This window comes from Varroa jacobsoni, unplaced genomic scaffold (assembly GCF_002532875.2).
Source record: "Varroa jacobsoni isolate VJ856 unplaced genomic scaffold, vjacob_1.0 scaffold_1349, whole genome shotgun sequence".
Lineage (NCBI taxonomy): Eukaryota > Metazoa > Arthropoda > Arachnida > Mesostigmata > Varroidae > Varroa > Varroa jacobsoni.
Genome location: NW_019214251.1, coordinates 33,598 through 50,121, shown reverse-complemented (window position 1 = coordinate 50,121; position 16,524 = coordinate 33,598). Strand labels below are relative to the sequence as shown.

At 40.0% G+C, this 16,524-nt stretch overlaps 1 protein-coding gene across 2 annotated transcripts; it reads left to right on the top strand.

Moving 5' to 3' along the window:
• The first annotated feature begins 7,972 nt into the window (after positions 1-7,972).
• On the top strand, positions 7,973-10,376 carry LOC111269061 (uncharacterized). 2 transcript variants are annotated; one of them, XM_086971942.1, is made up of 3 exons: positions 7,973-8,078; positions 8,624-8,818; positions 9,100-10,376. In XM_086971942.1, exons 2-3 carry the CDS (start codon positions 8,670-8,672, stop codon positions 9,275-9,277), a joined length of 327 nt encoding a protein of 108 aa, XP_086828068.1. In that variant the 5' UTR covers positions 7,973-8,078; positions 8,624-8,669; the 3' UTR covers positions 9,278-10,376. The 2 variants fall into 2 exon arrangements, with proteins under 2 accessions (XP_086828068.1, XP_086828069.1); XM_086971943.1 differs by lacking the exon at positions 7,973-8,078 and adding an exon at positions 8,097-8,214.
• Positions 10,377-16,524: the final 6,148 nt, after the last annotated feature.

Below are 16,524 nucleotides of genomic sequence, written 5' to 3'. Positions count from 1 at the left end.
AAGTAAATCCAAAGTTGTATACCGTAACTTGCGTACAGATATGCATATAACGTACCGTATGGACCGTAGAAATGAACGAACTGGAAAGACATTGCTTCTTAGCATTAGTCTTATTTAGGCTGAATTAAGTCTTATCTCAAGTTCACCTTATGCTCCGCAATATATTACTTACTATTCCTGCTTTTTTAGAATAGCTGCTTTTATAGGGATGCATGCGTATCACTAGCATGATAAGGGAAGATCGCACATATACTTTTCCCTCGGTACTCAGAAAGAACGCTTTGGAGGTACCGTATAACATCGTGGATTTAAGCTTCTACTCATAACAGCAACGCAATCGATGTATTTTTATGATTTGTTGTCAGCTTTAAAGGAAAAGATGGCACAGGTTTAGGTAAGGTATAAACATGGCTTAATAAGCTCTTTCTGATGACCTACACACCCAAACGGCATCAACAAAGCGACGTTCGCACAACGCTACACAGCCAGTGGTCCTTAAATGTGTGTGTGCTTTACGGATAAAGCTATACGACAGAACCTTCAGACGGAACTTTGCTAGAGACCAAAAAGAACAATAGAAGAAACGCACAATAAGAGGCAGACGTGAGACGTTTGACAGGCTGGATTCACATCTATGAACCAGCACACGTAAAGGTAAAGAGCGCGTATCTTCGGATCCTGCCTGTTCATGAGCTTCATACAATTCAGAGGCAACAGGGCATTTATCCGTCCAATATCGCTTACGAAATCTGCTTCTTGTGTTTAGTTTACTAGGACATTAAAAAAAATGTTTAGTGATTTCAGATTATCTACCTGACACGTTTCAATGCAACTATCTAAAATGTTGACTGAGATAAAATCGACAAGCAGACAACAAAGCATCATGCCTGTTGAAAATACTACTGTGTTAAATGAACGTCGATTTCCATCGGCCATAGAAAGGAAAAGACAGACGAAAATCTAGATACAGATAAAATTGTGCATTGATTCCCAAGACTACCGATAACCCCTGGTAGTGTAGCACAACCGTTCGATAATATCTCCTCTCATTCTTTGATTTATTTTTGTAAATAGAACTAGTTTTACCGTGATATAGAGGATATTACCGTTCATCAAAGATGCTTCACTATAAATACTCGTCTACTTTCAATTTTAAGGTATACATGCACTCGGTTACAAGTTACGGTACTACAACTTCGCTGATATTTTTGGAATTACATTTACAAACGCAACTGATTGCGATAAGGGCTTTATTACCATTGTATATACAATTTATATAGGTAAGTAGATGATTTGTTTCAACCTGGACAGAATCGATAATTTCACTACGTAGAATAACTGTCGTCAGTTTTCGTTGTCGTCTGCTACAGCCGGCACTTGATCCTTGTTACAGTCGTGAGGCGGGCTGCCTACTGCGACGTTCTACGTTTTTTCTGGCTGATTTGCCCAGGTTGCACTCGTCAGATTTGCTCAGAGAGAAAACTGGTCGCAAAGGCCGTAGGGGATCACGCCGCTATTTTCGAAGAAGAGAATCGCCAACCTACCAATGGTCTTTCATAAATGCTCGTTCTATGGCTTGGCCTCTTATTCGCTCAGTGGCTTGCTGCCGAGACGAGCAGCGACCTTTTAGTGAGCGTTTACTAAGTATCCATTAGAATACATTAATCAGAGTGCATTATTCAGATACGTCATTTTACCTTACGTTTGGATAAGCAGCGCGAAAACAAATCATACAATTGCCTATATGTGATTGGCCTTTTTTTTTGTCTTCATGTAAAAAAAACATCACACAAAAACTGGTCGGAACTACAGACCGACAGCTGAAAATAGCCTACGATAATTCACATCTTTTTGAAGTTGTGCTGTGACTATATCAATAACAGAGTTATCTGGGTTATACAAATTTCCTGAGTAGTAATGGTTGTTTTCTGTACCGGATTCACTGTTACTGAAAAATTATATGCTCATTGACCAGCGGCACACGGTCCATAATCTAAGGTATTAATCAATTCATTTGTCGAATCGAGTACGTCATGGTATCTAGATAATACCTTTGTATGATACTGGGGAACGTTCAGCATTTACTGAGTAGTACATAGAAAAAGAATCAAATTATCACTGATTTCGGTGCCTTGTTCCTATATATTTGTCTGTTATGATTTATAAATAATTGATGTGCAGCGTTACGTCATGTACTTCGGGCGCCAGATGTGACATTTAGCAGCGGGATTAATCTGACTCCAGTGGGAAATCCGATGAAGTCTATTTGAAGTATTATGCGGATATTGATCGAAAATGATCGCCAGATCATCGACACAAAGGCATCGAATAGGCGATCAATATTGTTTACGAGAACGTCTCAATGTGTACACAAAATTTGATAGCCTTTATCAGGCTATAGACGCCACTCCAGGGAAGTAAGGAACGGCTCATTTTAACGCACAATGTATTTTATAGATCTGCTGTAAGTAAACAAACGCCAAACACACGAAACGTAATAGAATCTCCTGGTAAATATTCTAGGTTAGTGTTGTTTGTGGAGGTTTTATCCAAACAAAGAGAAAAAGATATTTCGATGGAACTTCTCGCAAGTGCTAAAAATTACATTTCCTGTCATGTACATTCGACGTAGGCACCATCAACCGCAAGGACTTCAACTTAGGACCTATACCGCTCACATTTCCAAAATATTCTTTTCTTCATTCCGCAAATCAGTTTTCTATAATAACGATATGTCAACGATATATGTAAGCAGAAACTCGGCAAAACATCGCTCAAACACGCTACATAAAAGATTCAAGCGGCATTAAGTTTTGACCAAAGGACATGATACGAAAATTTTAAAGGCTTCAAAAATTCTCGAGTGAATAAATGAAAAAAGGTGCGAAAAGTCGTAAAAACATTGCTTGTACGAGCTTATCTGGACGACCCTATTGGTAATCCATATTCTGTTCTTACAAACGACCGCTCATATTTATACAAAATATTCAGGTGTATTAGCACTGGCTTTTGGGCTATTTTGATGAATTTTCAAATCCTTTAAATATACACTCTGTTGAGGATTTGCCCCCTTAGAAATCCTTCTGGATTTTTCAGAAAGCACATGAAAGCAACCAACAACGCAGATTATTGATTTTGGCCAAAAAAAAGAAGTTCGTCGGCTCAGTAGGTTTCGTCCTATGTAAACACATCAGATAATGGCTGATCTTTGGTTAAATTCTGAAAACGACATATTTTTCCCATAATAAATCTGCTCGGTGGTCGAGGAAAGAAATTTTCTTCTGGTACCAATAATAGCGAGTATACGCATGCCCGTTACAATATCATAATTTGTCCGAATTTAGGTGCTCCCTAGTGCATATATAGTTCTGGTTGTTTTTTGCAATGCTAGCTATATATAAAAAACATTTCCCTGTTACATGGCTTGCTTCTTGTTCTCTCCCGTTTACTAACCTATTATAGATTTATTTATCTATAATTTTGATCAAAGTCTCATTATGCAGGCGGCGTGCTAAGGGCTAAGCTGTCAGTGAATGTGTTATCGTTGCCAACATGTTGCTCGTCTGTGTTGCCTTAAAGACTATTTAGGCATTGAAATGTCAATTGCTATACATTTCGGTCCTTCTACTCCTCTAGCTAAATGGGAATAGATGCTTCTCTCCTTTTTTATGAATCGAATTGACATTGACGGTCGATGCTGATAATGCTATTGCGGTTGTTGTTGCCCTGCTCATTAGAAAAATTCTGCCGACGGCAGCATTACCTGGCATCGGTCGTTACTGAGTGTTTGGCTATCGTCCGTTTCGTTCATGTGCAACGTCGTAACTACCACAGCGACAGCTAACTTTGGTGGGTTTGTTTTTTACGAGTGTTTACGGGGTGTGGCCGAGCATCACAACTTTCCTTCTTTCCAGGCTTCATTCCTTCCCCCGCAATGGCCACACTACCGTCCGGTGCTGTGATTACCGGACACCCGGCGGTACACGAAAGCAATAATAATAATAATGTTACGTAATCAAAGAGAACGCACTAATGCGGTAGGCCCGACAATTTTACTCTTGACTTATCAATCGATTGTGTCTGATGGATCCGTTAGACTAGTTACTGTCTCGCCATAACCCAGACATATTCAGCGCCCCTGGCGAACGGAACAAGAAGCACAACGGCAACAACAATAACACGATCATTAGGCACATTCACAAGTGCGCTTTCTCTTACATATATAGATCACAGGTATCGCATAATTTCTATTTCAGTTTATCATTGATATTATTCAAATAACTGGATGTGTCGTTTTCTGCCATGTAAGCACAGATTGCTTACACACAAATGTTCTACAAAGGGCTGGCAAGCTAGCGCGGTATTGGGACTCGAGGAGTAGAATCAGAGCTTTTTCCCGCACATTCTATATGTGTTTCTCTCTATTCTTGAAATTTATTTGGATTGATTCTGTATGAGGGCTGCCACCAAATAAAATTCGATTTATCAAATCGGACTTTTCAGGGAAATCGTACAAGTGTGAAGGAAGGTATACGTCTAATGAGGACATATTATTTCACATTGCTCCTTCGATGTCGATACAAGCCAAAGGCCATCTTAGGTTGTTCTTAGCATTGTTTTGCAACAATTTTTTTGTTCTAGTCTATATATGCTAGAAAAGCGACAACCGCTTTGTGATAAGGCTAAATAAACAAGTAACTGACTGTTTATGTTCGACGAGATCCTATTCCCTAGTTCATTACATTGCTAGAGCGTATGGGGGGGAAGCAACCTTAAAAAGCACCTTTTAGAAAGCCTAATATGACGCCCCGCGTATATCTATATTTTCGATATGCTATTTCCAAATCAATGAAGTGCTCTCAGCATCGAGTCGATCGGTTCCAGTGAATGCTACTGAAGTTATCGTGTAGAAGCAAACTCCTCTATGTCATCACTTTCCCAACGCGTTGTATTAGATAGGTGAAAGAAGGAACAGTCGACCTTTCGGATCGACTACTGTCTTTTTGAGTTCTACTCAACTACTTCTATTTATGTGCTTATCTGCAACAGCCTAAAGTAATTAAATTGTGAATAGCAAGTCACTAACGTATATGTGCGTTATTCGAATTAAGACGGCGTAAACCCGTCCATATTTCGCCTATATATGAGCAAATTCAACAATCAACCACTGTTTTCTCTACTGCTCGGTTGAGAAGTTATGTAAGTTATAGAAGTTGACTTTTTTGGAAAAACATGTTGGACAAACACAACTTGAGTAATCGGGTAACAATCAGATTGCAGAATGGAACCTTGCTTATCAAACGCGCTGTCCATCTTTCAAGGGAAGCCACAAAACGTCGGGAAATTTTTCCTCACCTCTAGCTTAAAAGCAAACCTACGTGTCGTTTTTAATCATCATACTTACGGACCACCGCTAATATCTAGATAGAGTAAATATAGATCTCCATCGACCCTGATTGTTTTTATTACTGTTGTTCAAGTTGGCTGTGGCCAAGACCTTCGCAATGTCTGCTCTATTTACCCTTTTGTCTTAGGCAGAGCGGCCGCACTGGGAATGTTGTCGATTTGATGGACTTCGGCCTGTCTAGCTGACTGAACTGCACGTGAATGATACCTGCAGCCTGTAAGCATAAGAGGATCGGCTGCCGTTTCTTTACTACGCATCGAAAGCCCACCAAATTATAAATGGATAATAATATCATTTTGCTTCACTGGTAAGAAGTACAATACTACACTAAATAGAGTGCACTTTCTGACCCAACCTTTCTGTTATAGGGTTTAGATAGTCCAAACATACGCACTAGCCGTTGCCTTTGAGATTAAATATGGCATCAAAGTGCCTTCTAGACATTTGAGGGTGAATGCGTATACTCACAAGAGTGCATTATTAGAGCCACATTGAACGAATGGAAAATCGTCGTGCAGTGTATGGGGTAATGCCCGTTTTATACTTCAATTAGGTTAGAGTATCTCGTGTCGCTCGAAAGATCAAACACCATTTCGAAGGGCGGGCCTATTTTCTACCAATTTTACGAAGATCGCAGATTGTTCTTGGTGGAAAACTCACCTTCTTATAGCAAGCCCAAATTTCCAACTATTTTTGGAAAACCTATCTTCTGGTAGTAAGCCTAGATTTCAAACTGCTTTTCGATCGAGCACTTAACTTGCTGATTTTCTATTGTTTCGTGGGAAAGTAAAGTTAGAGAAATATAATTGATTTCAAACTACAATTGCTTAAACGGTTTAAGATACTGACACATTGTTAAATATGGTCTGAAATATAAAACAGTTCGTTCTGCGCACGATAGAAATATTTTTCCTTTAATAGTGATCACTAGTACTGTGAACAATTCGTCTTCCGGTTCTTATGGTACTAGCTCTTTATGTCCTTTATATACATTTCCTTTACCATATAGCCGTAACCTTTATGAGTCATACACCATATTCCACGTCAGAATATGTGTGTATATTTGTGAATCTGTGAAAATCATTCATGGATAACGCATTCTATCTAGGCGTGATACAGCAGGCTTTCTCATTTCCTTTCCCGTATCGTTGCGTAAAGTCTTAGTAGCTTCTCAATGGTCCTCTAGTTGTTCCTGTGCATCCCTAAAAAGCAAATCAAACATCAACACGTTTTCGTCCTGTAAAAACAGCGTCCCTGCTAAAGCAGGTACCATAACGGTATCAACGATTTCACATGTTTTATGTTGCACCAGCGTTCTTTACTTTGATGCCTCACACTCTCGCGCCAGCTTGTTCTGATCTTCTCTACTCGTCGTTGGTGTATCACCATTCCCATCCTTGATCATGTCGTCGGCGGCATACTGAGGAAATTCCTGTGGCGCGCCGCTTTGAATCAAGCACGGCTTATCTGTTCAGAGTTCTGTTCATTGGAAAATCCGTTTCTTTAAAAAAATATAGCTCTCGCGATATTTTTTGCTCGGCTTACCATTGCGGCTCAGGTAGCGCTTACGACGATCGCAATCGCGATTCAATGACCGAAATGAAGGCTACGGACTTATTGATGTACTGAAGGCTCGTAGTGAACCTGTCGCCAGCGACGGACACCCGCTAAGGTATGGCTGGCCAGTACTAACCAGTGCTTGGCAGTGTCCTGTCGTATGAATACGTCTTCAGCTGCTGCTACTGCCGATCCCTCTTTTACATAAAATCCCAGCAGCTTCAGCCGCCGGCCGCATAGTGGGGTAATCATATTGCTGGTGTAGAGAAGTGGGTGAGCAGTACGAAGCAATCCAAACTTGTCCGGGGCAATAATAATGATATGTCATTGCACCGTAGGAGCCGCAGCTCCACAGTGCCGTTACCAGGACTCAGGAGAGTTCCCAGGGTTTAAACATAGCGTCTACGAGCGAATAGCAATTGGCAACGTAAAGCAATATATACAGCTGACGTAGTGCTTAGCGCTGTCGGCAATGGTAAACTAATACATATATTGTCCAGCAGCATCTGTATTTGTATCTATATGTGTATGCGGCTGATATGAGGGGCACGTACCGCCTGCGACTGTCGTACCGTCCACCCGTGCCGGTTCATCATCGCCGTCATAATTTTTTCGACAATAATCTGCTAACAGCTACAACAATCGCAGCTGGTACGATTCAATGACGATGCTTGAGCGTCTCTTATGTATTGCAAGCGATAGTGAAAGAGGCGGTAGACGAAATAGTGAAAGCGACGGCACACGGTAACAATTGCCACCGTATGTTGCACCGATACGTTGCTAGTACGTGGGTAAGCACAGCTGCTACTTCTCTGTTGAGGGCTAATGGAATATACATTTACTACTGCTAACAACGCATTACGATCGCCGTATAATGCTGATACAGCGGTTGAGCTAGAAAGGAAAAACGACAGCAGGCAGCATGGGCCAATCGGAGGATCTGAATGACGCGCCAATTTGCCGGTACGTTCATTCGATCAGACGCAATGATCCCCCCTGCCCACCCCGTATTGTCGAGGGTGGGGGAGAACGTGACGTTTCAGGGCATGGTCAAACCGTTAAAAACGTCCCAACAGTTGTAACCGCCTGTCAGTATCCACTCTACCTCCGTCCGGTAAGGATGCTTGCTTACTACTTGTGCTGAACGCTGTTGATATCAGATCGAAATGGACAACTCAGTGTGTACGCCATAGTACTGCTATGGAGTATTGAGGAATCTCAATGGGAGCCGATTAGTATTAATAGTATAGGTACGCTAGGGAAGCAGGTGACTTAGAGAGGAGGTGCCGGTCAAGTCGAGCGTAGAAAAAAACGCTATCATTGTGTACCAATTAGTGTATTTGAAGTTAAGTGGAATTAGGATTTTCGAAGGGCAGTTTCTTTCGTTTTGACCCTGTGCTGTGTCTCAAGTCAGTGGCGATTGTATCGTAATAACTTCCGAATTATACGTCTACCTAAGTAGTTGTTAGTAGCATTGTAGGAACTTACAAATAGCAATATTAATTATTGTATTATATTAATTAAATATTGAGCCAATTTAACGATGAATAAAAAGGAATCGCTCAAAAAGCATCTCAGAATCACCTCTGATGAGTAGTTTTGTCTACCATAGACTTTAACAGGTTTAAATCTCCGTTCTTATCTACTGCGATATTTCAGTGTGACTTAGAGCAGAGTATAACTAGGGAGCTTTTACAAGGACGTCATGAAGCTCCGGCGATCATTTCTTCTTCTACTTTCAGCGACCTTATGCCTTGTGTTTCCAGTTTGTGCAGGCTTTAGGTTAAAAAAACTCGCCAAGGCGGCCCTTCTTGGAGCAGCAATTGCCCCGCGATTCGTCCCAATACCCATCCCGTAAGCATCTCTGAACGGTCTTTAAACAAATGTTATCAAAATACTGTATGTATGAGGAAGGTTGCCTTGTACATATGTGTTCGTACACGATTCCAAACCTATTGTCTAGAAGCAAACAAATTTAACAGAGCTTTGCACACTTGCAGTAATTTTTCTAATGATCTACTATGTAAAATTAGCCGTTTGATTTTCTCGAATTGCAAGAATATCTTGTCATTGTTATATTGCATTTTACGCGCTCGTCTTATACGCAATTTGTTGTTTTCCAACCATGTTTTCAGGCATCACGTGCATAAGAAAGAGCATCATGGATGGAATAATCATGGCTGGGATCAGGGATGGGACCACGGAGGCTGGAATAGTCACGGCCATGGACCTCTGCCAATCACATTCACCAAAGGTGGCTGGGAGAAGCATCATTCTGTGCACGACGCCTCCTTGGCGAGTCACGGCTGGTAGATGGCGTGGTAGATAAAAAAACTAGAGACACTGAGACAAACGAACGCAAAAAAATATCACGCGATGCGTCGTTTCGATGTTTCAAACTTGGCATAAATGTTAAAGTGTCTCCAGTCGTCGTATCACGTAGGCATTTTTCAGTATTTCAAAATTTTTATCGAAATCGTTGTGTGAAGTCACAGGTCTAGATGGAGAAAATGCAGAACAGTCCAAATAAGTACGTTTTACTTATTTAGTCGATTCCTAAATGAAACGATTCGCCGTTGTACGACCGACGCACACAGAGAACCTAAACGTGCTGCATGATTCCAGCATGTAGCCGCCATGCACAGTGCCTGACCGACTGGTACTTGTGCATTCTTATCAATAGTCCTATATAAACCAATTTGTAATATTAATGTAGCAGCATATTTATAAAGGTTCATAACATCAAATCAAGAGGTGGTTATAGCACAATAGCCCCCGCAGCTAAAGCAAACAGCCACCGTAGAAATAATCTTCCTATGTTATAAAATGAGCGTGAAGATCTCTCGCTGTGTGTGTGTGTATGAGCGAGAGCTTGCTTGTCTTGTTTGTTACCTTGTTAAGACTGCTGTAAATGTGTCGGGGCTGGGGGATGTTTGTTACATGTCCACGGCTTACGCCGACTATTGATGACCGTCGACTTTTAGTCACCCGTTGTATGCTTGTTTTATGATTCAGAGAAATTTGAGGTTCATGTGAATCGTCCTGCCCGTTATGGCAAGACAGAAAACAATGTGCACTTTGGCGAGTAACACTGGAGGTCGTCAACGGCTTCCGTGTTTATATGCCAACGTCTGCTAATTGTTCATGCACTGTTTATCGTACAGAACCTCCCAAGAGGACTCTCCATTTCAACAGCATTGTATTTATTTTCGTTGATGTCTCGTCAACGTGTTTTATTAACTACTACTATTATATGTAAGAACGTACGTACATTATGTTTAATATTAAGTTATTGTACAATGTAGCATTAGGGTAAACGTAGGATTGTCAAATAAATGTTACTGTATTTGTAAATTAAAGAAACTTTTTATTCCTGAATAAATTCCTTTATAAATGGAAGTGTCGTTAGTGGGCAAGCTTATATTTATTTAGTCCTAGAAGCAGTATCGCATTTTCAGTGAGTAATGAACTTTCTTTGTAACTGAGCGAACGGCTTTAAAAAGTTCAATTGAAATACGAACATAAAACCTCTGTGTTCAGGGACGGGGCGCTTTTTGTATGTGTTATTTCCACCTAAGCTATCGGCACTTCACACCTGGATCCTTTGAAAGTATACTAATGTAAAACATTAAATTATCTTAGCATTGAATTAAAATCGGAAATTATAAATAACTGATGCCCATATTTTAGTTTTTATCAGAAATCTGTATCCTTCCATTTCTATTCCCGGTTAATCTAAGCCTGAGCAAGTATATGTATGGATAATAATAGTACTATTATGCGATTCGTATTTCAAGACAGGAGAGGTTCTTGTTAAGAGAATTTGTCACAAAGCGCAACGAATGTCCTGCTTGTAATAAAGATATGCTCCTTGAAGAGCCTTTTTTTAGTTATTTTTTCGAATTTATGAGATGTTAAGTTTTTTTCTAAAAAAGATATTTGTAAAATCCATCCGAGTGCTCTTTTGCAGCGGTTCATCACTCTGCTTCGGGGGATCGTGAACGTTTATATTATATGATAAGCCCGTGCATTCGACAATAGTATGAAGTCTGGTCTTAGCTTCGACGCGATAGCCCTTCGTGTACGGTAAGGATTTACTACATTATTGGAAATGTTGAGATTGTACGTACTTCTTTGACCCCTAATGTTTTTTTGCGTCTACGACTGAATTAAATAGATATTCGTCGATTTTTGACACTATAGCAAAGTTGTACATCCTCGATTGCGAAAAAAAAGCACAGAAGTGTGCCAGTGTTTCAGACTATCGTGGGTCTGTTTTCAGCGGACTGACGGCGCTTCATTTGGACAACCTACGCAATAGACCTTGAGTAGTCTCGCGTCAGTTTACGGGTCAAAAGTCGTAAGGGTCAGTTACTGGAAAGGTGAAAAGTCTAGCGTAATACTGTTCAACCGAAGTCGTCATTTCCGGTCCGTATGACCTTAACATTGATTCATATGAATGCAAACGACCTGACGACCAGTAACACAGTGCCGGGAGGCATAGGGCGAGTGGTCTTCCCATAGCGTGATCTGCATATGCACAAAGAATATAATCGGATCCAATTAGCGTGGACTGTGTCGCAAAACAATTGCTAGGTTTATGGAAATTTAAGCAAAGAACAATGCACTATTTAATAATTCTATGCCAACCGGGTTTATTAAATTTCCCTGGTCCTCGTTTACAATAGAATCTTGGTAGTCTTTCATAACACTTTCCTAGAACAGTTTCAATATCATTTGTTCAAAATGAGATTAAATCATGGGTTGAAATGCTATATACAAAGGAATTATCGTCGTCTAATTGGTTTATCCTGTAGTATCGGCTCTTGCCGTCTGTGTGTGGCAAAGATATCACACGATGTTTAGCCTGAAGATGAAACATGTCAATCTTCGTAGCCATTTCGACGACCTAAAATCTACTCGGTGTAAATAGTCCAGTAAAATCCGTAAAAGGTTAGGACTTGGTATAGGTTGGCAGTCCTCGGAAATGGATTATGACCGTGACTGAGTTACAGAAATTTCTGCTAATAATATGAGACCGATACACCGATCGAGACAAGGTCTGTTTCGGCTTAACATTACGTTCCGTAACTTAAAATAGTAAATTTTAATTCTTTCGCACTACTGTTTTTATCATAAAACTATTGTTTTAATCCCGTTTAAAAAGTTTCGACTTGATACCGTGCTCAATGTGCCTGAAATTTCCTCCGCATCCAGGGATTTATGACTCTTCAAGGTAGTTTATAAAGTGCTTAATCAGTTACCTATATTCACATTATCATTATCGATTGCACCTGATAGGGTCCGATCATATCTTTCATATAGCTAGTATAAGCTTTTCTCTATGAAGGGACAGACTTTTAGCATGCGCCTAAAACTGTAAGCGCACATCTCAAAGCTAGAAAGCGAGATTTGATAGGCCTGGCATTTAAACCTTGCTTGGGCATTTTGCGCACTGTTATAGAAGTATAGATGATATCATCATCAGCACGACCTGTTAACAAGCGCTTGTGAAAAGAACTCTTTGTGTCGACTTTTTACCTTCAAAACAATCGCCTTTATTTCTCCTCTTCTGTCATTCAAGTGTCGACTTTATTTCACTGCTAAGTGAAAAGCCGCTAACAATATGGGAACAGCGTATTCGGAGACGTCTCTACTAGAGACAAGGGTTTTTCTGTGCATACGAAAAGTGTACAAACACCTACTATTTTCTCATATACATATACATAACTCATATACTTCAAAATAAGAAAAGTATCTTTCAAATCAGATTCACTCTGTATCAATGAAAAGTAGCTTATCTTTCTATATGTCAATAAAGTAATTCTTGCGAAATCCTCAACCCCTTTACCTCCTTTCTAGTGGCTGGTATCGACACAATGCTGAACCATGAATATCTGATAGGGTAGATATTTGGACACCCTCCCGAACTAACATAATAATCTGACTCCGTAACATCATAGCCGTATCGATTTTTGTATATTATGGATCTTTCTAATAGGCCGCTCATTCGCTAATTTTGCGTCGTCCCTCTCGACATATGGGGCGCAGTTAAAGTTCGAAGCAAGCGCGCATCTCGTGATGACAAGGGGATGTTTCTGAGACCTAAGCACTTAAGTATCCCTATACAGTTTACGTAGTATCTTATCTCGAATGTATGGATATTTTTTGTAGGAACTGCACTTGTCGTGTCTCTAACTGTTCTATAAGAAGGGTGCATTTTTAACGGATAATTTCCAGGCATCAAGTTCTCGAATCGGCGTTGATTACTTTCGTTACAACTTTCTGTTCAAGTCCTATCTATTTTTACAGGATAACTAAAGATGTATGTGGTCTGGCATCGTCGTGGCAAAGGACGACGCCTCTTCTATTTATTCGTTTCGGCCGATTTTTCATAACAGTCTCATTTATTGTTGGCAATAGATGATCAATTAATTGTCTTGCCAGGCAGCAACAGCTTATAATGCATGATTTCACCAATTACATAGTATTTATTACATTTTTTGCAGTTTGCCACAGATCGTAGAAGTTTTTTACTTTACACATCATCGTTATGTATGATTTATTTTTTATCATCTGTGGCCAACTGTTTTAAAAGTGACTCGATTTCGTTTTAGTTATAAGTGTAAGTTTAGTAAATAGTTTTGTAGATGAACGTACGACCAAATATTTTTTCCAAACATCGAGCTTGTTTTCGTACCTAACGTTCTTCGAACGGTTCAGAACTGTGCGGCAATGGTAAATGCTTAGCTTTTTGGCGATATCATGGTTATTTACACATCCTGCTCGACTTTCGCAATAATTCTATAAACTTTTTTCGTAATTGATCGACTACTACGAGAAGCATCTTTCTTCCTATAACGCACCTCGACCACAAATGGCAGCCATTTTTTTTTCATGGGTCTGAGCAGCATTTGTGCCTTTTTATCGTGATCTAACTGTAACAAATAGCAAATTTTTAAAAAAATTTCATTCGGCTTCAAGACATCTTATCTGAGGTCTGAATAAAGGCAATTCCATCACTATTTCCAAATCTCTACTTCAAAATGGCATTCATATTGCCTGAACCATGTGACTTCAAAGTCGTCTAGATAGGAAAACCATGAGCGCTTTTTTGATAACCTATTGAAATTGTTCTATAGATAAAATCAGCCCTTGAAAATACAAATCTATTTTGGAATTTTTATGTTGCTTTTGAATATAGTCTATGTTCAAGATGCAATAGATTGAAACTTCAATGAATTCAATGAAAAATCAATTGCTACTTCCAGCTTATTGTGTTCGAAAACGTGCAAGTAGTGGCCGATGCCTGATAGATCACATATTCATCAGTATAAAAAGCTGGGTCTTGGAAGTTAAGCAAGGGCTTTCGTCTGAACATTCCTATGGATTCATCTCGTTTTCTATAAACATGGAAGTTGGCAAAGTAATAAAGATAGAAACCTGTAAATATTTTGCTAAATCAACACGTATTATGAGGTAGATGTTGCATTAAATCCTTTCCCGTAAACAAGTGACAGTCCATAAAAGTTATTTTATTTACTTAAATAGTTACCTTAACAGTAATGCGTGTCTGAAGAAGCTAAAATATGCTTAGTTTGTTTTAGTATTATGTTGAAAGGTTTAAGTTTGGGAAAATTCATGCATATGTAAGGTTAATTCACACAATATATGTTATGGATAAATATTGACCATCTATTTATTTTTTCTCTTAGATTACGTTGCGCCAATACGGACGTGACAAAAAAAAAATAGAAACTGCTGTTTTTGGTACGTTCTTGAGACGATTCCTAAGAAAAAATGTCAGCGGTAAGCTCACGAGCCAAGAAGCCACATAGGTGCACGCAGCTTCTTAATACCACTTAAATGTGTACCATAACGGTAAACACATGTTACTATTGACGGCCTGTATTTTCCACGTGCAAATAACATGTACGCACAATGTGTACTTTATTTACTACCCACGTACTTTTGCGTGACATTAATTACAACATTAAGTGAATATTGCCGTAAAAATGACACAGAGCAGGTATTGAAGAGAAAATTATTTTGAGTTACGAACTTATTCCTACAACTGAGCCTGTTTTTGTTAAACATCTAGATAACAAATGCCGCTACAGCCGCCCTTACTATCGTGACTGTGTTTCACGCTAAGTAAATGTAATAGCAAGCATCTACCCAGATTTCGTATTTTCTATAACGTGCGTCAATTTTATTCGTATCACAGGGTCCGCAATACACAGTTTAACACGTCTATATAGAATAATCCTTTCAGGCTTGTGAAACCGGCACCGGTAAATCTTGAAACACGTTGGCTGTGATGTTGGTCATCGTCGTTGATTCAATTACGATATATTTTAGTAAAGAGTCGAGAACAACTCAGGCTAGTATCACGTAGTAAGTATGGAGCAGCTAAAGCCACCTTAGTATTCCTAAGATCAACCAGTTTTTTTTCCTTCGTACCAACGACCTGCTCAACAACTAACGTAATAATCACAACAACAGCAACAACAATGGCTACTACTACTACTATCTAGTAGCAATCATGACTGTAACAATTTTATGTGTAAATATGTTGTTCTTTAAATCACCCTATATATATATATATATATATATATATATATATATACTTTACATATATACATATAATCTGGCCCAAATTTATCTATAACTCAACTAGCAACGACGGTAGGACGGGTTTAATTGGGAGACTTGAAGGCTATGAAGCATAGCCATTGTCGCGTCGCCTTTTGCTCTGGGTATGACCAATTTAACGAAAGCTAGCACCGACAGACGCATTTGTGCCGCTATTCGAGTCATTCCAACGCCTGCCAAGCTTGCTGGTAACGGCAGCAGCGACTTGAAGAATTGAAGTTCGTCAGCGGTGGTCTATATAGTTAGCCGCATGGCCAACGATGCCAGCCCAGGTAGTTTATTAGACCCGATGCGTTTCAACTGTCATTTTACTTTATCGCAGCACCATCGTCGTTGTTAGCAACGCCGCCTAAGCTATACTCCTATCGCACGTTACAATCCCTAGTCGATAACAGCGGCAGCAAGACATATAGATACATACGAATACGCACTAGGCAGACGGGCAAACGAACCCGATGGAGTATGAAAAACAGAGGGGACTGTGGGAAAGCCATTAAAAGGTCCAACCAGAGAGCCGTCTATGAAAGCCCAGCAATGTCGATTTGGACAACGATAGCCGCCAACCCACACTAGATCGAACTTCGGACCGCCTGGAGCTCTGACTGTTTGTCGCCATTGCAGCGTCATCCGCCGCGCTTAAGTAGGCAGCTTATTACTGGAATGGGTCGACAAATGGCTGCTTCGTTACGCCGAAGGTTCTCGATGATCAAACAAGCACAGACAGATATAGTCTCGCGCGCATGTAGGAACGCTCGTAAGAGTTCTACGCGAACGATCCAAATGATGGACGGACGGAAGACCAGCACAAAGTCGAACAAAACTATCACTAGAAACTACGAGAAGGTTCGTAGTACTATGGTGACGGCGTCAGCCACTGTGCAGCAGACATCAATGAATCAATACAC